General features: G+C 48.3%; 12 protein-coding genes across 22 annotated transcripts; 5 read left to right on the top strand and 7 right to left on the bottom strand.

Moving 5' to 3' along the window:
* The first annotated feature begins 130 nt into the window (after nucleotides 1-130).
* Nucleotides 131-4,234, top strand: FOXG_05915 (uncharacterized protein). Of its 2 annotated transcripts, XM_018384378.1 has the most exons (5): nucleotides 131-793; nucleotides 868-1,893; nucleotides 1,947-2,046; nucleotides 2,100-3,237; nucleotides 3,292-4,176. In XM_018384378.1, exons 1-4 carry the CDS (start codon nucleotides 520-522, stop codon nucleotides 2,356-2,358), a joined length of 1,659 nt encoding a protein of 552 aa, XP_018241451.1. In that variant the 5' UTR covers nucleotides 131-519; the 3' UTR covers nucleotides 2,359-3,237; nucleotides 3,292-4,176. The 2 variants fall into 2 exon arrangements, with proteins under 2 accessions (XP_018241451.1, XP_018241450.1); XM_018384377.1 differs by having other exon boundaries at nucleotides 2,100-4,234.
* Nucleotides 2,725-4,200, bottom strand: FOXG_05914 (uncharacterized protein). Its single transcript, XM_018384376.1, has 3 exons — nucleotides 4,056-4,200; nucleotides 3,817-3,969; nucleotides 2,725-3,768 (listed from the first exon to the last, which is right to left on the bottom strand). The coding sequence occupies exons 1-3, from the start codon at nucleotides 4,105-4,107 to the stop codon at nucleotides 2,876-2,878; spliced, it is 1,098 nt and encodes a 365-aa protein (XP_018241452.1). The 5' UTR covers nucleotides 4,108-4,200; the 3' UTR covers nucleotides 2,725-2,875.
* Nucleotides 4,235-4,282: 48 nt separating the features above from the next.
* On the top strand, nucleotides 4,283-5,649 carry FOXG_05913 (uncharacterized protein). 3 transcript variants are annotated; one of them, XM_018384374.1, is made up of 3 exons: nucleotides 4,283-4,756; nucleotides 4,810-5,308; nucleotides 5,362-5,649. In XM_018384374.1, exons 1-2 carry the CDS (start codon nucleotides 4,380-4,382, stop codon nucleotides 5,243-5,245), a joined length of 813 nt encoding a protein of 270 aa, XP_018241448.1. In that variant the 5' UTR covers nucleotides 4,283-4,379; the 3' UTR covers nucleotides 5,246-5,308; nucleotides 5,362-5,649. The 3 variants fall into 3 exon arrangements, with proteins under 3 accessions (XP_018241448.1, XP_018241447.1, XP_018241449.1); XM_018384375.1 differs by having other exon boundaries at nucleotides 4,308-4,756; nucleotides 5,367-5,579; XM_018384373.1 differs by having other exon boundaries at nucleotides 4,810-5,649.
* FOXG_05912 (uncharacterized protein) lies at nucleotides 5,560-7,055 on the bottom strand. 2 transcript variants are annotated; one of them, XM_018384371.1, is made up of 5 exons: nucleotides 6,974-7,055; nucleotides 6,556-6,852; nucleotides 6,399-6,498; nucleotides 5,945-6,352; nucleotides 5,560-5,896 (listed from the first exon to the last, which is right to left on the bottom strand). In XM_018384371.1, exons 2-5 carry the CDS (start codon nucleotides 6,845-6,847, stop codon nucleotides 5,701-5,703), a joined length of 996 nt encoding a protein of 331 aa, XP_018241445.1. In that variant the 5' UTR covers nucleotides 6,848-6,852; nucleotides 6,974-7,055; the 3' UTR covers nucleotides 5,560-5,700. The 2 variants fall into 2 exon arrangements, with proteins under 2 accessions (XP_018241445.1, XP_018241446.1); XM_018384372.1 differs by having other exon boundaries at nucleotides 6,399-6,852.
* Nucleotides 7,056-7,258: 203 nt separating this feature from the next.
* FOXG_05911 (uncharacterized protein) lies at nucleotides 7,259-9,702 on the bottom strand. Its single transcript, XM_018384370.1, has 2 exons — nucleotides 8,736-9,702; nucleotides 7,259-8,682 (listed from the first exon to the last, which is right to left on the bottom strand). Exons 1-2 carry the CDS (start codon nucleotides 8,998-9,000, stop codon nucleotides 7,532-7,534), a joined length of 1,416 nt encoding a protein of 471 aa, XP_018241444.1. The 5' UTR covers nucleotides 9,001-9,702; the 3' UTR covers nucleotides 7,259-7,531.
* Nucleotides 9,703-9,925: 223 nt separating this feature from the next.
* On the bottom strand, nucleotides 9,926-11,150 carry FOXG_05910 (uncharacterized protein). The gene is made up of 2 exons (XM_018384369.1): nucleotides 10,870-11,150; nucleotides 9,926-10,822 (listed from the first exon to the last, which is right to left on the bottom strand). Exons 1-2 carry the CDS (start codon nucleotides 11,031-11,033, stop codon nucleotides 10,105-10,107), a joined length of 882 nt encoding a protein of 293 aa, XP_018241443.1. The 5' UTR covers nucleotides 11,034-11,150; the 3' UTR covers nucleotides 9,926-10,104.
* A 545-nt stretch (nucleotides 11,151-11,695) lies between these two features.
* On the top strand, nucleotides 11,696-13,863 carry FOXG_05909 (uncharacterized protein; the record flags this gene model as incomplete). Of its 3 annotated transcripts, none has more annotated exons than XM_018384367.1 (3): nucleotides 11,807-12,373; nucleotides 12,424-12,451; nucleotides 12,524-13,626. In XM_018384367.1, the coding sequence occupies exons 1-3, from the start codon at nucleotides 11,996-11,998 to the stop codon at nucleotides 13,624-13,626; spliced, it is 1,509 nt and encodes a 502-aa protein (XP_018241441.1). In that variant the 5' UTR covers nucleotides 11,807-11,995. The 3 variants fall into 3 exon arrangements, with proteins under 3 accessions (XP_018241440.1, XP_018241441.1, XP_018241442.1); XM_018384368.1 differs by having other exon boundaries at nucleotides 11,808-12,373; nucleotides 12,424-12,921; nucleotides 12,980-13,863; XM_018384366.1 differs by having other exon boundaries at nucleotides 11,696-12,373; nucleotides 12,424-13,863.
* A 63-nt stretch (nucleotides 13,864-13,926) lies between these two features.
* FOXG_05908 (uncharacterized protein) lies at nucleotides 13,927-17,413 on the bottom strand. The gene is made up of 3 exons (XM_018384365.1): nucleotides 15,711-17,413; nucleotides 15,447-15,662; nucleotides 13,927-15,411 (listed from the first exon to the last, which is right to left on the bottom strand). The coding sequence occupies exons 1-3, from the start codon at nucleotides 16,728-16,730 to the stop codon at nucleotides 14,308-14,310; spliced, it is 2,340 nt and encodes a 779-aa protein (XP_018241439.1). The 5' UTR covers nucleotides 16,731-17,413; the 3' UTR covers nucleotides 13,927-14,307.
* A 1,915-nt stretch (nucleotides 17,414-19,328) lies between these two features.
* Nucleotides 19,329-23,429, bottom strand: FOXG_05906 (uncharacterized protein). 4 transcript variants are annotated; one of them, XM_018384363.1, is made up of 4 exons: nucleotides 22,962-23,429; nucleotides 22,271-22,911; nucleotides 21,348-22,206; nucleotides 19,329-21,286 (listed from the first exon to the last, which is right to left on the bottom strand). In XM_018384363.1, exons 1-4 carry the CDS (start codon nucleotides 23,215-23,217, stop codon nucleotides 21,180-21,182), a joined length of 1,863 nt encoding a protein of 620 aa, XP_018241437.1. In that variant the 5' UTR covers nucleotides 23,218-23,429; the 3' UTR covers nucleotides 19,329-21,179. The 4 variants fall into 4 exon arrangements, with proteins under 4 accessions (XP_018241437.1, XP_018241436.1, XP_018241434.1 ...); XM_018384362.1 differs by having other exon boundaries at nucleotides 21,348-22,209; nucleotides 22,962-23,419; XM_018384360.1 differs by having other exon boundaries at nucleotides 19,329-22,209; nucleotides 22,962-23,427.
* FOXG_05907 (uncharacterized protein) lies at nucleotides 19,563-21,032 on the top strand. The gene has a single exon (XM_018384364.1). It carries the CDS (start codon nucleotides 19,946-19,948, stop codon nucleotides 20,813-20,815), a length of 870 nt encoding a protein of 289 aa, XP_018241438.1. The 5' UTR covers nucleotides 19,563-19,945; the 3' UTR covers nucleotides 20,816-21,032.
* Nucleotides 23,430-24,606: 1,177 nt separating the features above from the next.
* Nucleotides 24,607-27,708, bottom strand: FOXG_05905 (uncharacterized protein). Of its 2 annotated transcripts, XM_018384358.1 has the most exons (6): nucleotides 27,445-27,708; nucleotides 27,241-27,380; nucleotides 26,851-27,191; nucleotides 26,515-26,804; nucleotides 26,019-26,465; nucleotides 24,607-25,970 (listed from the first exon to the last, which is right to left on the bottom strand). In XM_018384358.1, the coding sequence occupies exons 1-6, from the start codon at nucleotides 27,490-27,492 to the stop codon at nucleotides 25,488-25,490; spliced, it is 1,749 nt and encodes a 582-aa protein (XP_018241431.1). In that variant the 5' UTR covers nucleotides 27,493-27,708; the 3' UTR covers nucleotides 24,607-25,487. The 2 variants fall into 2 exon arrangements, with proteins under 2 accessions (XP_018241431.1, XP_018241432.1); XM_018384359.1 differs by having other exon boundaries at nucleotides 24,607-26,465.
* FOXG_19141 (uncharacterized protein) lies at nucleotides 25,010-25,294 on the top strand (the record flags this gene model as incomplete). Its single annotated transcript, XM_018399323.1, has 1 exon — nucleotides 25,010-25,294. The coding sequence occupies one exon, from the start codon at nucleotides 25,010-25,012 to the stop codon at nucleotides 25,292-25,294; it is 285 nt and encodes a 94-aa protein (XP_018241433.1).
* Nucleotides 27,709-27,730: the final 22 nt, after the last annotated feature.

The following is a 27,730-nucleotide window of genomic DNA, read 5'->3' as shown; positions in this document are numbered from 1 at the left end:
CTCGAGTCACGAGCCAATCAAGAAACACTGAGTCAAGGTCTTCGGCTGTTGGTCACGCGGGCGAAGCCGGGGATATCGACTTCTCCAAGACTAAGACAAGAAAAAGTCTTTACCTGATCTGGATCCCAATGTTCATGGATGCCACCTCCCCCAGTTTCTGAAGCAGGTGAGTGGAGTTAGCGGCTGTGTTTTGCTTATCCAGGTGCCATTTACTTTAACCCTTTTGTCTGCCGACCGATTTAAAGTAGTGCACTACGCGATAACTCTATTCTCTTATATCTCCGTCATCGCATCAATTCCAATTCTTGAACCTCTTCCAAATTTTAACGTATTCACTGCAATTATCGAAACTCATCAACATTGGACTACTCTGTTTGACTGTAATCGACCGAGACTTTGTATTCGTGGCCTTTTGCCCGTGACGACAAACAAACTTTACTTTTCAACCGGGCTCCCTATCAAACGATCCTCTTCAACAAAGTTGGGGCTGAACTCATCATCCCAAAAGTTCCCAAAAAAATGATTTGCCTTTCCAAAGCCGACGAATCTTTCTACCAGCGCTTGACTTGGAATCAAGCTCCTTCTCCTCTGGCAGCCATGAATACCACGCGTCAGGATCTCAATGGCATCTCCAACCTCCGCGAGCATGTTGATGCTGGGCAGGATGACGGAAGTGGAGGCACGAGTGGAAGTCTGTTGAATTCACACGATGAAAGTAATCAAGCGGGGAGTCATCCTACAGAGCCCTTCCTGGGCTCTGAAAAGGATGCGGGACGACTGTCCCGTATCTCGGGTATGTCAAAAATCTCATGATTATTCCTTGTCATAATCCACATATCAGTTTCATTCCAATACTAACTTACTCAGGACTGTCCTCGTATCTCAAGACGGTAGATGGTGGTGATGACCAAATCCGTCTTCATCGAGGCACCCTCTCGTCATGTGCCTCGCACATCTGGAGCTGGACCGTCTGGGTCCTCTCTGTTCTTGTTGTCTCGACGATCATCTCATCCTGGAACTCCCCTGCCTCTGCGCCTGCTGCCATGACTTCAACCCCCAAGGCCCATGAGTCGATTCCTGTTCATGTCTCGCCTCTCCGCAAGCGAAGCACCTGCGAGACTGGAGGTGTCAACAAGGCTGAATACAACACTCCTCTCCATGTTGGAGCCTTGTTCATCATCCTGTGCGTTTCGACGCTTGCTTGCGCTTTCCCTATCATGGCTACCAAGTTCCCAGGTCTGAGGATTCCGACTCGTTTCTTCTTTGCTGTACGCCATTTCGGCACTGGTGTGCTGATTGCTACGGCTTTTGTCCATTTGCTCCCCACTGCTTTCATCTCTCTCGGGGACCCTTGCCTGAGCAGCTTCTGGAACCAGGACTACCCTGCCATGCCTGGTGCTATTGCTCTTGCTGCCATTTTCCTTGTCACTGTTATTGAGATGGTCTTTCACCCATCTCGCCATGTTTCACCTGCTGAGATCACGTCTGGAACCGACAACGATGCCAAGAATGGCAACTCTAACAGTGGTGGGTGCATGGGAGGCATAGGCATGCTCCCCATCCGGGATATGGGACCTATTCGTGGACGATCCTCCAGCATTGGCCAGGGACTCTCTGTCTTGAACAGCAGAGATGAACGATTGGGGAATCTGGATGAAGAAGCTTGCGAAGATGACGACAACGCCCAATCTGGAAGAAAGAACCTCGAGGAGACGAGCCTCGAGGCTGTACAGATGCCAAGCTTGACCCCAGAGCAGCAGCAACGTAAGGAGCTCCTCCAGTGCGTCTTGCTCGAGCTTGGTATTCTCTTCCATAGTGTCTTTATCGGCATGGCGCTCAGCGTTTCGATTGGCAACGAATTCATTATTCTGCTCATTGCCATTGTCTTTCACCGTAAGTTGGCATACCATGTTGGCGGCTTTGAACTTGGACTGACACGATTGTAGAAACCTTTGAAGGATTGGCTCTAGGCTCTCGAATCGCCTCCGTGAAGTGGCCTCAAGGCAAGATGCAGCCTTGGTTCATGGCCCTTGCCTATGGATGCACGTAAGTATTGAAGCTACCATTCGTACTGTATCGTCCACTAACATTAGCATCAGTACTCCTCTGGGGCAAGCTATCGGCCTTGCTACCCACACACTCTACAGCCCCAACTCTGAAACTGGCCTCATTGTTGTTGGTGTCATGAATGCCATTTCGGCTGGACTTCTCACCTTTGCCTCGCTGGTTGAGCTTCTTTCTCAAGACTTCCTCAGTGACGAAAGCTGGCGATTCCTCCGCGGTCGTAAGCGTATCTACGCTTGCCTTTTGGTGTTCTTGGGGGCTTTCTTCATGAGTCTCGTGGGTGCTTGGGCCTAATCGGCTTACTGGTCCACTCGAACCTGACTTGCGTGCTTGATGCTTCAGGAATGCCATGTTAGGATACGATCATTTGTGATCATGGCCCTTGCCGGTTGTATGGACGAATTCTTGGTAATATTATCGATCCTTTCTGCATACATCGGTTCAGGGCCCTTCTTTTCTCTTCTTTTCTTGGCTGATAGTGATTGGTTTATTGTAAAGCCGGATACATTATCATCTCTGCCAAGGTTCGCTTCTGTCACAATGACCGTGCTGCCGTTTTTACCCTACTAGAGTAATATCTAAGTAGGTTCGTGGAGTACAAACCACCCTCCTTATATGTATGCTACAAAAGAAAAAACAAACATCTTGGCTATATGCCATATTGTCTAGGCTGTCAGGATTGTCTTGGATTGAGCTTAAAATACACACACTCATTTGAACAAACCACGATGATCATTATTCTCTCAAAATAACAACACGACGTGACTCAAAACTGCATCGTAAAATTTATATTTGCGTGTTGACCAAGCTATCATGAGACAGTATTCTTATCAACAATACCCCGAGCAAACTCTCCAAAAGTGAGGTGCTGCTTGATATCCACCTCTTCACCCAAGTTAGGCTGAGTAAACACCGCCAACGTGTTACGAGCGATCTTTCCATCACTAACACTAGCTCTTACCCCCCTGACAAAGTGAGGTACAGCCTTGAAGCGACCAGCAGTAATACGCTCAAGAGCCTCACCAGTCTGAAAAGCGATGCAATCGCGAGGAATCTTGACCTGAACTGTCTCGCCTGTACGAGACTTGATGTACAGACCAGCTGAAGGATCAGGGGATGAGGGAAGCTCATCAAGGGGTGGAAGAGAAGCGCCATTCAAGTTTGTGACTTCCGGTACAGCAGGGCTTGTCTTGTGCTCGTCGATAAACATCGCTGATGTAAGACCAGTTAAGCATCCATGGTCCAAATGCGTAGCACACCAATCATCCTCATCACCGCCATTGGCAGCAGGGTCATTTTCTTGAGGGTAATAATGCAGCAGACGGGCCTTGGTGGTGCTAGAAGTGCTGACAACGTGCTCTAGGTATCCAGCTGGATAACCTGGGATATCCTCTTGCGCAAAGCGATCGCAAGCGCGCGCAACAAGGACAGCCACGTCAATGATGAGGCGGCATAGCGAGGTGACAGAGGGCTTGAAGCCTGGAAGGACATTCTCTGGTGGCCATACATTGGGGGCGAGATATTCGGGGAATGTGTCGATGGAGAATTCTTCAGTTGGTTTGGCGCATTCGAGAGATGGGTCGATGTAGAATGCGCAGTTGGCGTAGTATGAGCCCTTGAAGGTATCGACTTGACCATTTTTGAGAGTCTCTTTTCCGAGGGACCAGCCAGTTAGATATTTAGCTCTGGCGTTTTCAAGCTTCTCTTGACTTGTGTTAGTGAGGGTTGTTTACTAGTATCATGACAACTTACCAAGTTCTTCCTTGGGGAGGTTGCCGAGGTATGAGGCGTAGGAGAGGGCTTGGTGTCTGAGTTCGGGGAATTCTTTGGGAACGTCTTTTACGACGAGAATTCCGAGAGAATCGGGACCAAAGGCTTCTTTGAGGGTTTCAAAAGGAATGTTGCCTATGAATTGTTAGACTGTGCTGTTTTATAGGGCGAGAGAGATTCATCATGACAGCGGCGCTATCATGAATCCAAGAGGTACGTACCATCCTTGAGGTCCTGAAGAGACACAGAGACAGCTTGAGCTTGGGCAACCATTTTGACTGAGATACAACAATCAATAACTCAACTTATACGACAGATAAAAAAAAATAAATGGAGTCAGAGAATTATTCTCATCTTTTATTTCTTTTTCTCTTACAGAGGTTACCGTGAGTTGCGGGGGAGGATCGATTACATAACCAATCACCTTCCCGAACAGCTCAGTTCCCGTAGTGGAGCTCGCCGTATCCCGGCGTTGACCGTCGGCTCTAGACAACCTCAAACCTGCCTGTAACCACATCACGAAGCTAAACCTCGAATATCCGATCATGGTTAAGCCATTGACATTCAAAGGCGACAAGAAAGTCAAGAAGCGCAAGCGAACAGACCCCGAGAAATCTCAACGCGACGGCGTAGACGACGAAGCTGGGCAGTTGCAAAAGACGGGCGAAGATGCAGAGAATGACGACAGTTGGGTTTCTGCTGAGGCAGCGACTGATGTTGTTGGGCCGATCATGATTGTTTTACCGACGGATGAACCGTCGGCGCTGGCGTGTGATACGACTGGGAAGGTGTTCACGATTCCGATTGAGAATATCGTTGATGGGAATCCTACGACGGCGGAACCGCATGATGTGCGACAAGTCTGGGTCGCGAATCGCGTTGCTGGAACAGAGAACTTTCGCTTCAAAGGCCATCACGGAAGGTAAATTAATACCCTCATCTACAATTACACCCCGTAGCTAATGCGCAGCCCAGATACCTCTCCTGCGACAAAATCGGTCTCCTCTCAGCCACCTCGGAAGCCGTATCCCCCCTCGAATCCTTCAACGTGATCCCCACCGGCGACACCCCCGGAACCTTCCAACTACAAACCCTGCGCGACACATTCCTCACCATAAAAGCACCCAGCAAAGCCTCCTCCAAAGCCGTAGACGTGCGCGGCGACGCAGACACCATCTCGTTCGACACAACGTTTCGGATAAGGATGCAGGCGCGGTTCAAGCCCAAGTTGCGCGCGTCAAAGGAGGAAAAGGCGTTGGCGAAGATTAGTCGGAGGGAGTTGGAGGAGGCGGCGGGAAGGAGACTGGATGAGGATGAGGTTAGGAAGTTGAAGAGGGCGAGGAGGGAGGGCGATTATCATGAGGCGTTGTTGGAGATTAAGGTGAAGAGTAAGCATGATAAGTTTAGTTGAGGGTACAAAGGTCATGGAAGAAAGACAACGGAGATATCCCGTGGTTCAAATTCAGAGACTGCTGTGAGTATTGATGCCTACGGTTTCTGGTGCTTTCGGCTAACGCCTTGTCTTAGCAAAGGCCACCAACAGCTGGCTCAACATTCATGAATTCAAAAGTTAGGCGGACTTGGATGGCTGGGTCGACGGAGACTACCGCTCGTACTTGAAAACAGATAAAGTGTGCTTTGGTCGAAGCTTATGCAGCCAAACACTTACATCGAATAATACATAATGAAATTGCATCTTCAACGAAAGACACCGTCCCTTCATGATTCGGGGGGCAATTCTGAACGAACTGAAATGAGCGTATTACCTCAGTAACATGTCCTTAACTGAGATATGCCAAAACATACACTCTGCCGTATCTAAGTTGATCGCTATATTGTTTGTCTATTTTATTTTCATCAATTCTATCAATTGGGTCTCCAAGCCTTGACATTTCCGTCCTCACCGGCAGTATACACAACATGAGCCTCGTCAAAGAAGCAGAAAGACCTCACAATCTCCTCCCCATGAGCACCAGGCAAGCCAACACTGTTCTCCCGATCCAGCGCCCATCCCTCACCATTGGGATTCTTAGCAAGAAAGACAAGCTCAAATCCTTGTTTACTACATAACGTCAGCATCAGTTTCACAAAAGGGGGAGTGTAGTCTTACTCTTGAGCTCCAGCACCGAGAATAGCCCCGCTACCATCCATCTTGGGCGTAATATCAGCGACGTACTGACATCCCAGAACAGATCTCATATCGCCAAAGTCCTGTACAGCATCACCGTTTGCGCGCTCCTCGCTAACATCATAAAGTGCACAGCGCTCATCATGAGAGAGAGCAGCAACCTCTGTCGCTGAGAGCCATGCAGCGCGGTGAATAGAAGCGTCTACGTTGCAGGTCTGCACTGTGAGATCGTCTTCATCTGCAACGCGGGTGTCGTAAACGTTGACGAGACCGTCTGTTGAGCCGGAGAGGAGAAGAGCTGGGTTGGAGGGGTTGAAGGATAGGTCTGTTACGTCGTCGCTGTGGACTTCTTGGTAGTGTGCTTTGGATGATGGTGTTGAGCGGACGTCCCTGGGATTGTTAGAGGGGAGCTTTGAGTGGCAAGGAGGGAGTCTACCAGAGATGGATTGATGCTGTGTGGTTTTGGAGTTCTGTTCCTACGGCGATAGTCTGTGTATCAAGACTACAAGCCATAGATAGAATAGGGGCTTGGCTAGCTACACTCACAATCAGCAACTCTCCTACCCATGACTTCATTCGAATCTACAACTTGCCTTGAAACTGCACAACATTCGCACCCTGTCTCAAATCCCACACACCAACAGTTCCATTCTCACCAGCGGTACACACAATCGAAGCATTGCTATCAAACACCCGCAATGTGGTCAAGTTGCCATGCTGGGTGGGCAGACGACGCTGAGGACCTGCTGAGAGACGAGCTGGGTCGAGAACAGAGAGGAACTGGTCTGATGAAATAGAAGCGAGACCAACAGATGTCCTGTGTATGTCGAGGACGTATACGTCTCTGCCGAGGGAGAGGCCGTCGGCGCAGCTGAGTGAGTACATGATGGCTATGATGAGTGTTAGTGAGATTGAGGATGGGATGTGAAGAATTTGATGAGTTCTTGGTATCGTCAAGTGTAACAGCCCGGAGATTGAAACCAGGAAATTGGAATATGTTTGTAAACTCACCTTGAATAGTTAAATTATATCACTATTATTCTTAAGTAGGTATTTGTCCAAGTCTGATGATATTGAGACCCAAATGTTGAAGATTGAAGTCTTCAAAGTCCCACTTTTCGTTGTGAATCGCGGCCTCGATAACTGAATATTGCCCAACTTTGGGTTCAGATGCCCAGAGCTACAGACTCGCAAGAAATCAATTACATGTCGTCGATACTGACAGATTCTTTATATTCTACGTCCAGAAGTTTCATATTATCGTTAGTCACTCAAAGTACATTTGCTGTACTATGTGTTTAATAGTCACGCCTAAACGAGGACAACCCATGATGCTAGCATCTCTGATCTTACATATATTTTACAATTATTATCTATCGCTCATATTTGGTACAGAGCTCCGTCTATCGTCAAGAATACGAAAAAACCAATCGCAACAGCAATTGCCAATTCCAAGGAGAAGAGTTCTTGTTTCACCTCCTCCCCTATAACGCCAAATTCATCTATTTCCTCTCCGTTGTTTTGGGGGTATTTCCTTTTTCCATCCTATTCATCTTTGTTCATTTTTCATCACGAACGATCGTTGGAGCTGTGAAGACGTCGCTCGTTAACTCCGCGGAACGCTCGCTTGCCTACCTCGTAGCTGCTGATCATGATAGCGCATGCTGGAGCAACCTTGAGGGTTCGTGGGATCCATCCCTTCCATAGTCCTGAGGCTCCTTCGGTCTTGAAGATGTGCCAGAGGAGGCGTACCATACTGCGCTCCTCGGGGGCTGCTACTGCGCTGGCACTGCTTTGTTTGGCCTTTTTGGAGCTGTCTTGGTAGATCTGTGTTCGTGTCTTTCCGACGTCGAAAGGTGTTGTGACGAACGAGGCGAATGCCCCTGACAGAGCACCAGCTGTGAAGGCATCCACGAAGGTTTCGGTGTGGTTCTCCTGTACCTGCGATCTCCTCCTTGCTTCAGACAGATCCTCCTCGAATGGTAATGAGTGGCCATGGCGTTGCTCACGATAATCCGTCAGTCTTGATCGTATCGACTCGTATCCCCACCAGTAGAGACCTGAGAAAGGGACATCTCGCCAAAGGGTCAATGTCAAGCCTCTCCATAATGCAGTATATCCATGCGATCCCACCATCTCCTTCACACTCTCGAAGGCTTCCACAAGGTGATTTGTTGTCGATGCTCCATGAGCGGCCTGCATTCGTGTCTTGACAAGTTCGATCGGGCTCACGGCGGTGGCTGCTAGGACACGCGCAGCTGATCCAGCAGTCAAAGGTGCCGATGTATCGGAAAAGTGCGAAAACGGACTCTTCGGGTTAAATCGCAAATAATCGTAACCAGTAAAGTAGATGATATTCGAAGGAACTGCCATGACGAGTGTGGGCGATAATCCTCGCCAGAGAGTTGTAACGCCCTCGTTGCGGGCAATCTTTCGCAGACCGTCAAAAGTAGAGCTGAAGGTTCGGCGTTGTACCTCTTCGACGGCACATTCGGCGGGTGCTGGAGGCGCGACGATACCGTCTATCCTAGGCGCAGCGAGACAGAATTCGGCGTTGCCACCGGAGAAAAAGACTTCTCGACAGCAGGATGTGATACCGAGTTCGGCGGTTTGGGCGGGGGAGAGCGAGGTGGTGGTAATTGCGAGTTTAGAGAAATCAACGGTCGATCGAGGAGCCTTTTGCGACTGGAGTCGCACGCGGACGACATCGAGGGGTGTAACTGTGCAACAGTAATTAGCATAAACCTGATACAGGATGAAAAGAGAGACATACCAAGCAATGACGTTAATAAACTGCCCGACATGGCCGACACCATCTTTTGCGTCGCTGTGATATCAACAACTCCATTATTGCTGCTCCCAGCTCCCGCCGCCGGTATTGATTTACTCCCACTGAGGATATCCCTCCCGTCGTTGGGGCCCGTCGGCTCGGCATCCATCATATGGCGTAGCGAAAACTCGTCATCGGCTTGGAGGGGGTTCTGGTGGTGATTGTGGTGGTCGTAGCCACTGGGGCGATTTGTGCCGGCAGTGGCCATTTTTGGGGTAATTCGAGTATATACTATTCTCTTCAGTTCATGGTCGAGCAATTGGTGAGAGAACCGGATCAAAGTCTGATGAAAAAGAAGAGTACTGGAATCTCAGGGAGAAAGAAGGAGAAGAAGGTATGTGTTGGTTGTCGAGATAAGGAAAGGCAAGCTGAGGTGTCGATGACGATGACTCGATGGTAGCGGTTTTTGGTGGAGAGGTTTCGCAGGAGTGGCGATCTAACGGTAGAGAAAAAAGCACCCTTTTGTCCCTGAACAAAACAATCGATGATACGTTATGTTTGCGACGCTGAGATTTATTTTTTTAGAGTTCCGTTCTGGAATTTGAATGCCGAAAGCTGATTGATAAGGTGTCTTTGCTGTGGAATAAAAAAGAAAAAGACAGACTCTCCGGATGAAATCCCCGAGGCCGGCCGGAGTAGGAGAAAACGATTCGGTCTGTCGGTCGGTCGGCTAGTATCGCACTCGATCAAATTGCGCTTTAGTAGTGCGACCCAGAAAGAGGAGAAGTCAATGACCGATGCTCTCTTAGTATTTCATAGATGTTCTGTATAGTTTGCTCTTTATTTTACTTATCGCATTCACGTCTTACCAAGCACATAAACAAAAAAATTATGGCGATATCGCCCCCCAATGTTTTGCTAAGCCCGGGGTCGGAGCATCGGGGATTGGTACACAAAAAAACGGTTTGCGCCCTGCGAGGTACGTACCGTGAGTATGCGGTCATTTTAGCTGTCACCTGCTTCCCTGGGCTTTCTGAGAGCCGCAGATTTCCGTAGCATGATGTCACGGAGGGTTTTGATTGGTTTCATGCATATCTCTTGGACAAAAGGGTTGTTAGAGCTTCAGCGAGCTCTGTAAGTGGCGCAGGGACCAAGACGTTGTGAAGAGCAAAATAATAAATAATCGAATCTCAGGCCCCTTGATACGAGAAATCTAATGATGCTATTTGTTTGAAACCATAATCTGTTATAATGGTATCTTCTAAAGACAAGCAGAAGATCTTGTGAGAGTGTAACGTTAAGCACACCTGGCTGCTGATCGTTTTGATAAGATTATCAATCTCTTATTATCAATCTCCCTCCCAAGCATTATCTACTCCTTTCCAACAAACTCAAGCACTGCCTTCACAAACCCTTCAGGATTCTCCTCTGCAATCCAGTGTCCACTCTCAGGCACCGAAGCAACACTAAAAGTGCCCTTTTCATGAACTTCCCCCATCATCTGCTCGGCCATCTCACTGAACTGATTCATCCCGCCATTAAGCCCCAACGCCCTCACTTTACATTTTCCATTCTTGGCAACCCACTCACGATTCTCTTCTGAATCTGTCCCAAACTCTCTATAGATATTAAAACCACAGCGGAGAGCACCGGGGCGACTAAACATTTTGACATAGTAGTTCAAGTCCTCTTGGGTAATTGCTGATGAGTTGTACGAGTATTTGTCGTAGAAGTGGCCGAGGTAGATCTCCTCCCTGCCTGAGACGAGAGCTTCGGGGAGATCGAGAACTTGGTGGAACCAGAAGTGGAAATGCTGAACACCGTGTATTTTCCATGTGTCCTCGTGGGCTTGAGTTCCTGGGAGGGGACATTCCCCCCAGATGACAGATGCTGTACGGTCGGAGTATCGTGAGGCAAAGGTATATGCTATCATACCGCCAATATCATGCCCGACAATGTGGACTGAATCTTTGATAGAGAGATGGTCAAGAAGCTGCAAGATATCTGACGCCATGGCGGTCTTGGTGAAGCCTGTCTGAGTTCTGTGCGAGTATCCAGCTCCACGGTAATCTGGGGTGATCACCCGATATCTAAGAACTGTGAGTATCTAGGAATTCTTTCGACCCATATTGCTTACCCAGCTGAGGAGATAGGACCGATGACTTTTCGAAACTGATACGAAGTCTGAGGGAAACCATGAATCAAGACCACAACGCCTTTCTCATTCCCATCAGGCTTGGTATCAGTATAAGCGATGCTCACACCATTGTCGAGAGGGGCAGTATAGAAGGCACGGTCCATCCTGATAGGCTTTATAGTAAGGTTTTAAATAAAGGTGTTTTTATGTTTCTTTCAGTGGTGAGCCATCTCTTTCTCGCGCCCACTTCGAGATCTTATACCGTCTGTGAGACGACGTTGGCATGACGCTCGATGACGCTGAAGACTTGAGATTACCAAGCGATCGTTTAGAAATTCACGAGCAAGTACATTAAGCAAAGATAATGACACCAATCAATAGCCGGTATTCGGTCAAAAGTGGTTTCGAAATATCTTGGTAGACTGGCTTTGAAGTTGAAGATAATTTTAACGTTCTACCACTATGGGGTGATAGGTACGCAGAGAACTCTACTCACTTCCACTACATTGAGTTGTTCAGTTAACGTTCAGGAATAAGAATATATGAAAATATCCTAATTCTACTAAAGCCCAATTCAGATACTAATTCTATCCAAGAGCAAAGACGTGGGCGCAAACAGTAACACCATCAGTTATAGGGTATGTAAATAAGCATCAAGAAATCTAGTTGCATGATGTTCAATGCAACTGCCACCACAACGGGTCCGATATGCTCTGCATAGATGCTTGAGATGATTCGAATGAGTGAATGGCCTGGTAATTTTACCTAATTCACTTTCAAACCGCACTCAATATCGTTCTGTGTTGATCAACGTTTGGATTTGTAATGCCCATTCACCGTCTCTTGACCACACTAACCTAATCCATCCACCGTAATCGATCGCCCACTATGACTCGGCCGGCGAACCACACACAGCATTCTATTCGTGCTCTTTGCATCATCCATCACGACTTATCATCGACCACCTTCAAATCCAACCCCTGTCCCTAATCAATCTCCCTCATCCTCACTTGACTCAATCGGCGAACGTTTGCTCTTTATAGCCTCAACGTGATAATGAATTTATTGTAATGAATAACCTACTGCTTCTAAGATAAACTTCGGACATAACGGACAAGAGAGCATCATGACATCAAGCACAAACGAGCTCGACTCGGAACTCGAGTCTTTCCGACAGAAATGGATCTCAGATCTAAGAACGAGGAGTGAACACCCAGAAACTGTTGAGGCTCCGGCTGGACCCTCAAGACGACCTCATCATGGTCCTATCTCATCGTTGCCACACAAGCATGTACCTGCGCCAGCGGATGACGGTGACGATGATTATGTTCAAAGCCGTGCTTTCGATCAAGATGAGCCTGTAGCTCAAGCACCGCAGGATGTTCATCATGATCGGAAGGGAAAGAAACTCGTTTCTGCCCTGGATCATTTTGAGGAGGCGATGCATAAGGAGGACCAGGGTAATATGGGCGATAGTCTCAAGCTCTACCGCAAAGCTTACAGAGTATGTGATTTCAATTCTGCTTATTCGAAACCCTACTAACGCACCTACAGCTTGACAATGGTGTTGATCGGAGATATCGTGAGAAGCATTTCCCCCAAAAAACAGCCCCGCGACCTGTCTCACCTACAGCTACTAAAGCATCAGCACCAGAGGCTCCTCAACCGCCCAAGTCAGAAGAGGTTGTAGAAGCAAAGCCTCTACCTATAGGTGAACTCATCGCCAGCTTCTCCAGGTTGAAAATCGAGCCTGCCCCTCCTCCTATCGAGGGCATGCCCCAGCCACCCTGTCCTGTGGCCGATCTTCCTGATGAGATCCTCATCCACATCCTCCGCGACGTTGCAATCACAGATGTCGGAGACTTCGCCCGCTTATCCCGAGCGTGCAAGCGTCTCGCGTACCTTGTTGCTTCAGAGCAGCGCATCTGGCGCCGTGTAGCTCTTGGTCCAGAAGTTGGTTTCAGCTCACAGATCTACCGTTTCGAAAAGGGCGTCGAGTGGGACGAACTGCCAGAGGAGGAACAAGAAGGCCCTGAGATTCAGGATGGTTTCGTAATCAGCCCCTCTGAGCTTGCACAGCGGAAGCACGACGCCAACATTGCTTTCACAGAGTCTCTTATACCCTCTGTATACCCAACCTGGAAGCAGCTTTTCCGCTCACGACCACGAATTCGTTTCAATGGCTGCTATATCTCCACAGTCAACTATGTTCGCACTGGACAAGCCTCAACTAATCAGCCTACGTGGGGCAGTCCCATTCATATCGTTACATACTATCGATACCTCCGTTTCTTCCGTGATGGTACACTCATCAGCCTTCTCAGCACCGCCGAACCCGCAGATGTCGTGCACCACATGACTCGCGAGGAGCTCAACGTCCACCGCGGCGTTGCACAGCCCCATCTCCCCTCCGCCGTCATGGCTCTCGCTCTTCGCGGTCGCTGGCGCCTGTCCACCGCTGCTGACCGCGATGAAGGCTCTGATACAGACCGACCCGGTCCAGCGATTGGCAAGCATGATCGAGACCGTGATCCAGAAGGTGATGTCTTTATTGAGACCGAGGGCGTAGGATCCAAGTACATGTATCGCATGGACCTCTCTATGCGAAGTGCTGGCAAGGGGTCCCGTAACAACAAACTTATCTGGCGTGGTTTCTACAGCTACAATAAGTTGACGGATGACTGGGGTGAGTTTGGCTTGAAGAACGACAAGCCATTCTTCTTTAGTCGCGTCAAGAGTTATGGGTTTGGGGAATAACAGATTACATAGCTGGCCAAAGAGATATGCTGAAGGACATTGCTTTGGTCTGCATTTGGAAGCATAGATTACAAGCATATGAGTATATGAGTTCAATTCCTGCCATAGCAGAGTAAATACATCGGGTGTCTTCACATCTGAATCACACATGTCCATGGCGAATGGGACATTTCCAAGCATTCATTCTCAGAGACTGATCTGTATGGTCATTGATACGTAAATTTGTAATATACTGGAATGCCATCATCGTGACATTTCAGGCTTTAACTCTTTTATAGATCCTTCAGCAACATCCAACTTCGTCCCTTCCATCAAATGGCCCTAAATCTGTCCTAAAAACATGAAGATGCAAGATAGATTAAGCATCTTCCTAACCGTAGTGCCCAAACCAGAAACGCCTTCATCGCTGGCCGAAGAATCTGGCATGCCAAGTAGAAAGAAAATTTTCGTAGGAATGTAATGCCATCAATGATATTTCCAAAAGATGTGCAGATGCTGTAATGCTGAGAGCATCCAAGTGACAAAGTAAATGAGTGAGGAACGCTTATGCGCAAAATCAGGCGAGCGTCGTCGCCGGGTATCAATTCGCAAATGAAGTTTTGCGTGAAATAGGAGACACTTTTGATCGAGTATTTAACCGCGTCAAAAGCTCAAATATCCAGAATCCCTCATCTGCCCACGCTACCGAATTCTCTTTCCATCCAAGAACTTGGGACTGTGTCCCTCGTAATACTGATTATTGTATTGGTTCTGGTACTGCATGGCCTTGCGTGCTTCATAATCCGCCTTTTCGTCCTCATCAAGACTGAATGCCTTCTTAAGCCATCCAAATGCACTCTTCTTCTTCTTAACTCGCTTTCCTCCGGCCTGGGTAGTAGCTCGTGAAGTAACAGTAGCGGCATCATCGTAGGTCGCTGTTGTGACACTACTGAGAGTACTCATACCGCCCATTCGAGAAGGCTGGTTACGTTGATGACCTTGGAAATATCCTGAGGGGCGATATTGGACATCTGCTGGGCCGGCAGTATGAGGTCTCTGCTGTAGAGGAGAATGAGGCGATGCACGGACAGGAATCGTATTATGATAGAACTGGTGATGCTCGGAGTGAGGTGAAGGCATCACAGGGACATGGGATTGAGTTGATGAGAAGTCTGCATGTGAGATTGCTCGGGGAAGTCGATGAGGCTGCTGTACTTCGAGATCGGAGCCAAGGGTGTAATCGGGCGCATGAGATCTGGCCGTACGGGGTGCTGTATTAGAGGGAGATGGGCGGCTGGGTGGCGGCTCGGCGTAGGTGCGTGGAGGGATGTGAATCGACTCAGGTGGATTCTTCTTCAATGAGACTCGTTGCCGCAATGAGGTCCGCTTCTGCAGTCCCATTGCATCCTGAACAGTCTGGGTGAGCGTTCGTCTGTGAGTCTGTTCCTCAACTTCTTCGGGAGCAGGGATATGTATAGTAGAAGGTGTTATAGTTCGTCTTTGACTCGTTTCTTCGAAACGAGGCGTCTCAGGGCCTGGAGCCACAGGAGCTGCGGCGGATTTTGGGGTGTAGACCTTGGGTTGAAGGATATATAAAGGCCCATCGTCGAAACCGCTATTTGCATCACTGAAACCAAACTTAACGCCTTTATGGTCTTCTGTGACACTAGCTTCAGAATCCCACTTATGCAGCTTTCCACAAGCACCCAAGAGTCGTAAGATCCCTTCATCGCCGCCCAAGCCTTCGGGAATGCCGTTTATGAAGATCGTTCGGAGCTTCTCCTCGTTCGTTGGGGGAACAAGTACCTGTGTTACTTCCCTCGCACCTCGGTCTCGATCACCTCCTCTGTCCATCCCCAAGCCAGGTCGCCCGCCGCTGGGCATTTCACTTCGGGATCGTCTTGCGTCATGTGGGATGCACGATGACTCTCACCACTACGAATGCTGGCCACGGGCGTAAGCGATTTCGTATTGGATCTTGTCGACGGAGAGTCGACTTGAGCAGGCTCTTCAGACTTTGGCTCGTCGACCGGGATAGTGAACGGAGGGATGGTTGCCTTTCAACACGTTAGCACAGGAAAGAAACAAGGCTGAAACCAACTTACCCAGGTCTTGCGGCTAACCTCGCCAGCCGTCTTCTCCATTTCAGCCACGATAGTCATGAGTTTTATAACCAATCCGTTCAGATCCTGTGCCTGATTGTTCAAGTCGTCGAAAGTGTTGAGCCAGCCATCAGCGTTGCCCTTCATAGCCCGATAAATACTGTCCAGATCAGGCTCGGACTCTGGCCATTTAATATTCTTATGTTCATTGAGCCATTCCATAAAGGCTTCACTAGAACGAAGTCCAGCATCAATATCGTCGTCCCATTGCTTCATGGCAGCATTCGTTCGAGCCAGGATATGGTCGATCCTCTCATTCCCGGCAAGAATCTTTGCTCTGAAGGTCCGATCTTCAAGCATGTTTTCGAAGGCTTGTCTGTTGGCCATGGGAAGCTGAAGAAGAGCGATGCGCTCTGTGAGATCCTTGTGAGCCTGCGCAAAGTCTTCAAGCATCACCTCGAGAAACTCATCAACCTCATCAATATGACCTTGAAGAATGGTTACGACTTGACCATTATCGGCAGCCAAACTATTGAGCAAGAGGTATACACCAAATGTAATTTGTGAGATGAGTTTGTACATCTCATGCTGTTGCTGTCCAGGTCGATAACGCCATAAGGTGTCGAATGGTTCGTCCTCAGCAGCCTGTTCTAATAATCTTCCCCGACGACCTTGTGCATCAAGTTCTCTCAATTTAGGTTTACCGGGTCCTTCGGTCTCGGATGTGACCTCGTCCAGAGATTCGGCAAAGGCATCCTGTAAAGACGGGATAGGGTGTGTCGGAATGGATTGGTTCGGCGCTCTATATGATCTATAACTGTCGGACGAAAACCGGCGGTCGACCTCTGATCCTCCAATGTCATGTTCTGAAGCGTCGTTCCCATCGTCGGATGTTGGCACAAGGACGATTCGCAACTCACCCCCGTCATACGTTAACGGTTGAAGCTGGCTGGCGGCCATGGTGGCGGTGCCACTGCCCGAAATAGACACTTGTGACGAAGGCCTAATGGCCGAGGTCATCATGGAGGCGGCGGATGTGAGTGGCTACAGGTGAGAAACGGCAAGCCTCCTGAAAGGGATGTTTGGGAAGCACAAAGGCGCGTAGCCAAGGAGAAGGCGTTGGAAACGTCGGTACGACTCGAATCGAGAATGAGGTTGGGCGAATATGCGCGTAAGACGATGTGGTACAGCGTGAGATATCGAGGAACGAGTGGAAGTAGTTGGAGACAAAGGAGGGGGCTGAATCTATCGCATCGTGGAAGCGCCGCCAAGAGCCAAAATTCAGGCGACAGAGACAGCCATGGCACCAAAAAAATATGAGTCACGGTATTGAAGTCGAGTCGAATGGTGTAACAATAGCGATACAACGGTTATTAGTCGAGTGAGATGGTCAAGGTTATACGTTGAATCGCAAAGCTAAGTAGAGATCTGCGGGAGAGAGTGGGAGCTGGAAAGAGGTCGCAGCTCTATCTGTAGCGCAGGTCTTCAAAGGGGAGAGATCATCAGCTGATCAGATCAGGGACTGGGACCTAAAGCTACAAAAGGCCGCCCAGAGCCAAGCGTAATTGTTGCTGTTGGCTGCCGAAGGGGGTTCAGGTTGACAATCCGGGGTAGGCGTACTGTAGAGTCCACAAAAAGAAGCGCTGAAGGGCCCGCTACAGCGAGGATAGACGTTATTGAAAGGTAATTAATTATGTGAAGTCGAGATGAAGGGGATAAAACGAAGACCATCTCATGAATCGGTCGATGCGATATGTCCTTCTCATCTGTGATTCACTGAAGCTACCTTCCTTACCTAGGTAGGTTACCATTCTGTCTGGGCTTCGCCTCCTTCTCCATCATTAGCCTGTGACCAGTAACAAATCCTGTCTTGTCTTGCTTGTCTTGTCTTGTGCTGTTCCCGTGTCTCTGGCCCCCCCCTGACTCTGAACCACGCCAGCAGCGGCCACCCATCAACAACGGGGTCGGGTACTCTTGGCGAACAGCGCAACCACTAGCAGCCGCTAAAGTCCAGGTACCATCGCGCCGCCCCCTGCCAGTTCCTGGCCAGGCCTTGACGCCCCTGAAAAAAAGGCCCCGGGATTGGCCCACTACAACAGTAGGGGCTCTACTGGACTGGGCTGCAGTTGGGCTCTGAGTGGATTGACTGGATATTTTTGATATGAGATTTTGCAATTGGAAGATTCGCCGATGGGAATATTAATTGCACTGAATCTATTAATTGTCGATGACCCAATCACTCAAGGCAAAGAGGTTGAACACGATGAACATTATCTTCTGTGGCTAGTTCAAGCCCGAAGTGGGCGGCTGAAAGTCTTCATGGAATCCGCGGAATAGACTCAGCGTGTACCTGGCTAACGCTCGTAGTGGTTAATGCTGTTGCCACATGATAAGTAAACATGGTATTTGCAATCACGACAAGAAATGAGTTCCCTTACTCATGTATTATTAAAGGCGCAGAGGGAAATATCAGGGAAATACACGGAGTTATTGGCAGCAAGGCTCTGTTTTCAATTTGCAGCCCTACAGGACAACGTCGGTGCGTTGGGCAAACCTGATCAACACGGAAATCGCAGCAAGCCCAAACCAGCGCCGATCAATAGTTCTAGACCTCAAGACCTCCCACTTTCCCTTCTTACCAAGCCTTTTTGGCTTGCAGAAGCTGGCGTGGCCCTTCAACGGGCGGCTTATAATAGCCACGCTGCCACAGACAGAACAAAACAAAGACAGGCCAATCAGTTGGACAACCTCAAGACAATGAGACCCATTTGCATACCTCGATATTCGTAGCTTACCGCGCTTCGCCCTATCGACAATGTCGCCATCCCGCCAAGCCGATCAAAAGGCTAATTTTCTGGTCTATCAATGTAAAGCGCCTGACAATTGCAGACATTGAAATTGCCTCGTTAAAGTCACGATATTAACGGAGTCTGCAACACGATTTACCTTTCCTGGCCGATTCTAGTTCAGGGGCACGCATCTAAGGCCCCATGTTGCGTGTTACGCTGGTCGGGCCCCTCAGCCAATAACTCGACTCTAAACCGGGGAACTGCAAAAGTTGAATGATTTGGTGGATACAGTGCCTCAAAGGTCTCGCGATTCGATCTTTGATATCGCCATTGGATATCTCATCGGGGTAGGATTGCAGCTATCGACGTAGACCTGAGGAATGCTGAAGGATCATAGGTCTCAGCCATAAAGACACAACCCTACCAAGGCTGCAAAGGCAAGGGTCCTGCAGAATGCACGGCTCATCAACTGGACCAGCGTCCGGGAAGAAGCAATTCCATTCAGCTGGAGACCTTCGGGAATTGCTGCCCACTCAATATCAAACTCAAAAAACTCAATCGCTGACCGACATTCCTGTTGAGTCTCTCCCACGGTAATAACTCGAAGACGAATTTCTTGGGTTATGCTTGTTCAGGGGCTTGACCCTCATGGCCTCGTATCAGATATACAAGAGCAATTAACCTCCACTCGAAATCATGAATTTCCTGTTATCGGCAGTTTAATAGAGTTCAGTGGCAAGCGCTAAAGGCTTTGTCCGTTGTCAAGCTGTGAATCTGACGGGAGCTTCCGTTTACAGTAAACAACTTCATCCCATATCTGATAAATGATACACGAGATTACAGGCTGAATCTCTGCGACAGCTGGATGTATGCATCCGTGACTGAATCATGGAGTATGCTTGGAGTCTTAAAACTGCTGAGAAAGATGTGATATCTGTCCCCATCTCAAGATCAAAACGCCACAGGAGACTTTCTGGGACAAATCACAAGAACACAACGTGGAGCTATTTTAGGCACATTCTTCTCATCTTCACTAATCCTTCCCAAGTCACTTACTCTTTGTGGAGTCTGGAGTTGTCTTATGAGCCAAGCCACATGCTTAACTAGAGCTGCGCCATCTGCTATGGCTTCCATCAGCAGACGAACATAGCACCAGATACCACAACCTCCGAATATCTCGGAGAGTGAATACACGGAGTAATAACAAAGTTAAGATTTAAGATTGGCGACATCTGCAAGATTCTGAAAAGCGTAATTTTATATAAATTTCCCAAGTGAAGCTTTTCATGGCGATGACTGCCCAATCAGGCTAAACGTCCATCTCATCATAAGCCACGTCCCTTTCGGCTGGGAAAAATATCATCACCTCAGCTACAGCTGAACGCACGCAGGGTCCTATACCCAACACAACATAATCGTCATTCGTTTCTCCTTACACCGAAATAAAAAATGGCCCCCAAGAACCCCTTTAGGTTCGGCCACGATCTCTGGGATCCTTCCAATCGCTTCGAAACATCCTGGCTCTTGAGCCCGTGGCTTCTCTTCGCCTTCCGTGCTGTCATCAGCATATACGCTTTCGTTACGCGATTCTTCATCATCGGGTGGCAATGCACGCACGAAGAACTCGGCGGTTGTAGGGATGTTGGCAGGTCCTTCAGCTACTTCACCATCTTGACGTACTGGGGCATCGCTTTCTACTTTGCTGTCGCGGCGGTTCATACCGCCACGTACGCACTTCGAGGCCGGTCATTGCTCGATGGTCTCCCGCGACCGCTGCAGGCGCTTCATGCGCTGTTCTACTCGACCATCGTCACGTACCCGTTCCTCGTGACGATCGTCTATTGGGTCGTTTTGTATAAAGGGCCTTGGTTCCCTGAGGAGTTCAACGCCTGGAGCAACATCAGCCAGCATGGCTTGAACAGCCTGTTTGCACTTTTCGAAATTATCATCCCCCGAACGAACCCCCCTCAATGGGTGCACATCGCGTGGTTGATCTTCATTCTTGCGCTGTACCTTGCCCTTGCGTACCTCACCCACGCGACGCAGGGGTTCTACGTATACAACTTCCTGGATTATCAAGATGTGGGTGGACGAGGCATTGTTGCAGGATACATTCTGGGCATAGCGGTCGGAATTGTCATCATCTTTTGCATTGTCTGGGGCATCATCTGGGTTCGACGATGGTTGACGGAGACGAAGCTCGGTATGGATGGCAAGTTTGCACAGCAGCCGGCCGACACCAACGATATTGAGCTGGCTTCTTCTGGTAACAAATACGCTATTGGAAACCATCCCGAAGCACAGGACAGGGTGTATTGAGCTTGTCTATCATAATTGTTGGGAACATGGAGTGTTGGAGAGCCATGTAAGGCGTTATGTGTGGGCATTTTCTAATTAACCAGAGCGACCTTGAACGATACCCTTTACCAGAACATGCGATATCACAAAGCGGTGTTAATTAGTAATAGTTAATGACTTTAATAAAATCCTCACAAGATATGCGAGACACGAAGCAAATTGTGCATGATCAGGTCCGACCTAAACAGTATTTTGAGCCTCATGTTTTCTTGCTCATAGCCATCCAAATAATTCACTGTCTTTGAGCCCTATGCTAGTAATAGTATCACAGTATATGTACAACGCCCATGCATCCGTCACGCCGTTACTTCTGAAAAAACTCCGTCTAGCACTTAACCAAAATACCACGTCGCTTCTCGGACTCACGAATCTCAAACATGACCTGGATGCCAACGAACAAACAAGAGCACGCTGTAACAAGGAAAATAAGCCCTGTTTGTGTTTGTGTTTGTGTTAGTGATGTGCTTCCACAGAGTCTCGATGTGCCACATACCTGACCAGTCATGCAAAATGCTCTGGATGATGCTCTGCAAACCGTCCAGCCCAACAGCAAAGCCAACCAAGTTGGCTGAAATCATCATGAGCACGTTACCCACGCTACCTACACAGCAGAGCATACGGTATGCTGTTGGTCGGTCCTCCCACTTGCTCTTGGGGAAGATTGCCGCCGCAGTCCACTCGGGTATCATGAACAGAACAATCAGCCAGCCCCAGATCAGTAGGCGGAGCTGAATGTCATGCCAAAGTGCCACGAACGTGAATACAAGCAGGAATGTCACAATGGACCGCACAGTGGACCGCCAGTTACGGAACGATGAGCCGCCTAAGGGAATGTAGATGTACCTGATCAACCAGCGGTTATACGAACGGTGCCATGCTCTCCAGAAGAGCTGTGTGCTGTAGTTGTTGCTCACACAACGAACCATGTTTTCAGGCGGATCAATCCCATCAACCAATGACCAAAGTCGGAACATACGCCAAGGAATCAGAAGCTTCAGCCAGATGATATGGAGGTTCATGAAGGACAGCATTGACAATTGTGCTGCCGTATACGAACTCCAATCAGGCTTTCCCTTGCTGATCGCACCAACCCAGTCATAATGCAGAATGACCTCCATTGACAGCAAAACCAAGAGGAAGCGGATGCCATATCGGATTGTTCGGCTTGTTTCGATGCTGGCAGCCCGGTACTTCGACTGTGAGATGTAGTCATTGAATGTGAGGATAGGTCCTGTCAAGTAGAGCGGCGCATAGATGGCATATGCCACATAGTTACGGAAGGTGAAGTCTCGAGGCTCTGCAGAGATGCTGACGCGATCTCTCTCGGAGAGGTTTGCTGGGTCCAATTGCTTCTTCTATAAGCATCAGAGCATGATCAGAAATAATTCCCAACTCCTAAGCAATATGACGACTTACCTCGAGCGCATTAGAGTTGCCACGATCAATACTCCAGTAGTAGTCCAAGTTGAAGCTGATAAGACGTAGAATGGTGATGTTGAAGAGAACCTCCCAGCGTGCTAAAATTCCTTGGAATGTGCTATCCATGCGAGCTCCCAAGTTCATCAAATCCGAGTTGAGGAGTCTCATCTTGTTCTTATACAGACCCATTTGTGGGGGTGAAATGAAGCTAAATAGAACTCGGAACCGCCATCCTTCAGTCAATTCGTTGGCGAACAGGATCGCAATGTTGAAGATCCAAGTAGCAGCCGGAACATATCGTCGAGGAAGCTTGGTCGCAAGCTGGAAATTGGTCCAGAGGATGAAGAAGATCTTGAACGCAGAAAGTCCGTGTAGAGCGAACAAGAATATGAATGCGAATAAGAAATCGAATGATGCTCGCTGGTCTAATCGGTTGCGTCCTCCCTGGCTTCGCTCAGGCAATGGCTTGTACTTGTTCCAAAGCTTCCTCAGCAGCGGGTGGAGAAGAAGAAGAGAGCCCATATAAGGCATATTCTCGCGGAACACACCATATTGCGCATCGGAAACGTCGATCTGTCGTCCAGGAATCCAACCCGGGGATAGCCATCGCTTAAATTTGGGGTATCGAGGATCAGTTTCTGGTCTTTGTTAGCTTGGGGTCGCACAAAAAGTAGCGGTAGAGATATACCTCGAGAGACATCGTATGTGATCCAGAACATGTAGGGAATGGCCACAGCAAAGACGACATAGTAAAGGTAGAACTCGGGCGTCTTCCATTTCGACGGTTGCGCTCTGCTCCGCTCCTTCGCTGCAGAGTCCTTTTTTATGCTCGGATCTAATCGCGCTTCGATAACGTTCTGGTAGGGGGTAGAAGAGGCAGTAGTGAATCGTGTGTCGAGAGTATCATGGTCGTAAAGACTGCTCAAGAAAGCTAGAGGACCCATGATGGCGGCTGTTCAGGGTCAATGCAACGAACTGCTTAGCGCATGGCGGAATACGTAGAAGAAGAGTAATTGCAACAAAGCGACAGAAATGAATTGATGCGAAAAAGCGAGCGCGAGAAGAGATAAAAGCAAGTCGCACGTGTAGAGAAATTGATGCAGTCGTGGCCTTCGTGGGGTGCGTAACATGGAGCTAGTGGTGTTGAGAAAAAGGGACCTCCCACCGATCCGAGGCACGGTTCAAGGTGGGCTGCTCTCCACTCAGTGGCTGCAGGGGGTTAGAGCTCCAAGGGGCGGCCCCTGAAAAACGAAATAGGGAGACTGTCACTCGTCCGCTTGGCATTTGAGCGGGGACTTGATCTAACATTAGAACTCGGTTTAATATAAAACTGAATCTAGACGACGTTTGAAGATGAAAATAATTATATTGCTACATTCGTCGTTGTTCATAAGCAGTATCGTAACGGTGTTTGGACGAGAATTATTATTCAAGATTGGGAGCAAGTTTAGGGTAGGCAGCTCGAAAAAAGGCAACCATCTGGGAGCTGAATGTTGCAGGCCACAATGGCACAATGCAAACTCATGAATATGTCTGACTACAAATATGCTGCCACAAAAGTAGTGATACTGTCTTTAGTGTAAGGGAAAGATATGATTTTTGGTCTTCATTCTGTAGTTCTGCGTCTCCTGTGTTTTCAATTCACGATCAAGCATCCAGTTATCTTAGGAGCTGCACTTTGCAAACCGATCCAACCAACAAGCATTGATGTGTACACAGTTTTTCTATAACGAGTTCACCGATGTATCACTGAAATTGATGCACATTGGATTTCAATCATGGTGTTTGGCTATTACGATAAATTCACCTGGGAGTTTATCCGTTAGAGGATTCGAATATCTGAACTATTACCAATTTGAATTAAGGAAGGCAACCATCCTGAAGATATGCTGTAAGAACTGTAGGAAGATCGCCCTAGGACTTACCAAACTGTACGGAAGGTTGCCACAGCTATTCTGCTCTGGCTGACGTAGTTGCTGATGCCTATACTGAGCCTCCGGCCTACGATAAAGTCAGAGTCTAGGACTATGATATTGAATTACACGACACGATTAGTATGCTAGAGCAACACACAAACCGTCACACTCGGAACTTTAGCATGGTACGATGGGTTAGAATACTAGAGTGCAGCTTGAAAATGACTCTGGCAAACTTCCATGCCCATCATGTGCCAACTAGCAAATCACAACATTTCGTAACGATCAGCAAGGAGATAAAGGAAGAGAGCATAAAGTTGAGGCTCTTCTTGGGGTTATAAGTATGTGTTGATCTGGTTGCTGGACTAGCCTTCTGTTGTTATCATTTAATAGTAAATTGAAACTTATTGAATAAATCCCATCTCAACTCAACTCACAAGACACTCAAACATCTCATCCCTATCCTCGCTTCAGGAAACCGAAACCACTCGTCTCTACATCTCGAGGCCACTTAGTGGTTCGAAGTATCTGAAGATCATCTTAGGTTCCTTAAGGAAGTGTTCAGGGCGAGACCCAACGTCTCTTTCACTAACGTGTCTAATCTTGGTAAGGCCACCCATTTCCTCATATCTGTTCCTCCCCTTCTTCCCTTCACATCTTGAGACTATTCATTTCAACATCCCGGGACCAATCATCTCATGATATCGAAACCACTTGTTTCATTATCCCCAAACTAACCATCTCAACTCACCAGAGAGCCATCCTCGCTTCAGCATTCCAAAACCAGCCATCTCATCAATCCCTGACCCCCTTATTCAGAATGTGCAACTGGAACATCTATCTCTGGAAGTGCAACTGCTGGACCCTAGCCATCAAAGAGCCCTGCCACTTTCGCCGCCAGCAGAAAACAGCCAACTGCAACCAGATCCAACAGGTCAAGAAAGAATGGGTTCACATTCAGGATAAACCATGCGTGAACCACCGAGCGAACGCAAGTCTCTATGTCAATGGGCCGACTGCGAAGTGGGAGGATATAGAATCCACTGCTTATCAGAGTGCGAAGAGTCTTGCTGAAAGGGGAGAGTTTCCCGACTTTGTTGAATAGAGCGGTTACTTGGCTAGTTATCTGATATATGGTCGGTCCATTCTTGGGCTTTTGTGAAAGAAAGGTTGGCTATGTTTTTGCCATGATGGAATGGGATTAGTATTAATATCTTTATTATTATCATTAATCCATAGACCTTTCCTCCGCTCTTGAATACTTACTATGGTATAATTTCGTCCTAGCATTGAAGTATTCATCCCCTCGGAGTCTGATTCTCCAATTTCTTCCGTATCTCCTCATTAATGCTCTGCATAGCCTTCACCAAAGGCATAACATCCCTATTCCCTCGACACAGTAAGGTCGATTGATCGCTCAGCCGTTCAAGTGCTTTAATATCTGCCATATAAGAGCGAGGATCTTCAGCTTGCAGTATCGTATTAGCCAGATAGGCAAACGCGACGAAGCATCTGTATGCACCGAACAACGCTGTCATTGTTACTCCGTAAGGGTATATCACCAGTAACCGATTGAGAGCTGCGATTAGGCGGCGAGCTGCGTCTTCCACTATGGGAGAGTCTGGAATGTCCAAATCTGTTGTTGGAGGTCTTGGAGAAGTTGAGTTGAGGAGAGCCATCTTACGAAACATGTAGATGATGGAAGTGTAGCCTGTCAAGATAACATCCGCTACCACCCAGATGTCTTGTTCGTTATCTTGAGCACCTTCTAGCCATTCAATCTGTTATGAGTCAGTACGAGCGCTTGCCGTGGCAGTACAGTGTCTTACCAGCTGCCACTCAGTAAAGATCTGTTGCATCTCGCGACAAAGGTCTTCCGTCTTAGCTACAATCTCAGGCTTGGTGGTGTTTTCCGGGTCATCGAGCATAGCGAAGAATCGAGCGATTACGAGACTGACCCTTGAACTGGCCAAGAATGCGATCGTCTGCATGCCTTGCGGCAGAGGGTCCGAATCAGGGTCCAGCCATGGTAGATTGACTTTCCATATGTCGTTGGTGATAACTGGAGGGGTATTGAGGATGAGTCGGTAGAAGAGATCAATCTGGATGACTTCCCAGAATCCCCTTCTCTCATTATCGCATTTGGCCTCACTGAAAAACGTGTTGTTTTCATCTGAGTCTAGCTTGTGAAGGTTGAGAGTCTGGCAATATTCGCACGCATGTTTAAACATCTTCCAAGCAAGATCATAATCGAAGAACTCAGCAGCCACGCGGCTCTAGAAAATATGGTTAGATCACATGAGATAAGTGGTGATAGAGACGTACCGTAAAAAGAGCGGCGATTAGATCTGTCATGGTCCCTGATGCTTCTCGCTCCCAGCTGGGTACTGCACGCAAACATCCCAAGTAGCTCGAGTTCATGTACCCAAGACTCGAGGTCGAAGCAACGTTGCTCGCTTTTAGACTGCAGCCATGATACATTATGCTGTAGTATATAACGAGAATGACCGGATCAACGTGGATGTGTGGTAGATTGATGATGTCGGGAATCAAGTCGATGATGCGTCTGTCCAATAAGCCTAGGAACATACAAGCAGGCATGTGCTGAAAGTAGTCTAACAACGTCAGCCAACATCGATGATTGCATAGGAGAAGACGTACTGGCAACCCAAGTCTTGGCCAAGTCTGTGGGTATGTCTATCGAACTGGTAATGGCTGTCGAGCCAAACGACCTCTTCCTCAGCTCCTGAACTTGGTCGACTGCATCCTTCAGAACAGTCATAGCATCCATCTCACGGTCAGGATTATGAGGCGTCAGAGCACTGGATTCATGACCAGTAGTGCTGAAAGCCACCGGCGAGGAGGACACCTCTGAGCCATCTCCAGAGGGTGTTGGTATCGATTGGCCGTTGGTGGATGGAGGCCCAGCCACAGTTTGTGCCTCAAGCCGTTGTAGGCGATCAAGGATAGTAGACAGAGCAGCATTGGAGCCATCCGCCGAGCTGAAAGAGTCAATGACCAATACTCAGTGCCAGAAACAAGACTACTCACAGGGCTGGGTCGATCAATGGCCGCGCAGACCTCCTCTTGACCCGGACAGGATACACACATTCTAGATCATTTGGCTTGCAGCGACCACACTGTGGCATAACACGATTGCATCGGACTTTGCGTTCCTTGCATCTCTTGCACTGGAGTCATATTAGATACGGCTCGGAGTCATGTTCAGCTCGACAATTGAGAAAGGGAGCTTACAGAAAGACGATTGAGTTGTTCCGATCCGGTTACCCCGGAGGACGACATGTCGAAGAGCCTCAAGATCAATTGACAGAAAAGTCCGAGATGAATCTGGTATGATAGTTCCAAGATCAGACGATGGCGGAGATTCGGTCTTATCTACCCCCGCAGTCGGGTACAGAACAATACGAAGAAAACCAGTACGTAAAACCACACTATCAAAAAGAACAATACAAAGCCACAGGGGTGCAGTAAACTCAAAATGGACTGTGTTTGCCCAGGTTCTGGGTGATGGACGGTATGG

Source organism: Fusarium oxysporum, chromosome 2 (genome assembly GCF_000149955.1).
Source record: "Fusarium oxysporum f. sp. lycopersici 4287 chromosome 2, whole genome shotgun sequence".
Taxonomy (NCBI): Eukaryota; Fungi; Ascomycota; class Sordariomycetes; order Hypocreales; family Nectriaceae; genus Fusarium; species Fusarium oxysporum.
Note: the sequence above shows the minus strand (reverse complement) of the source record. Positions and strands in the feature narration are given on the sequence as shown.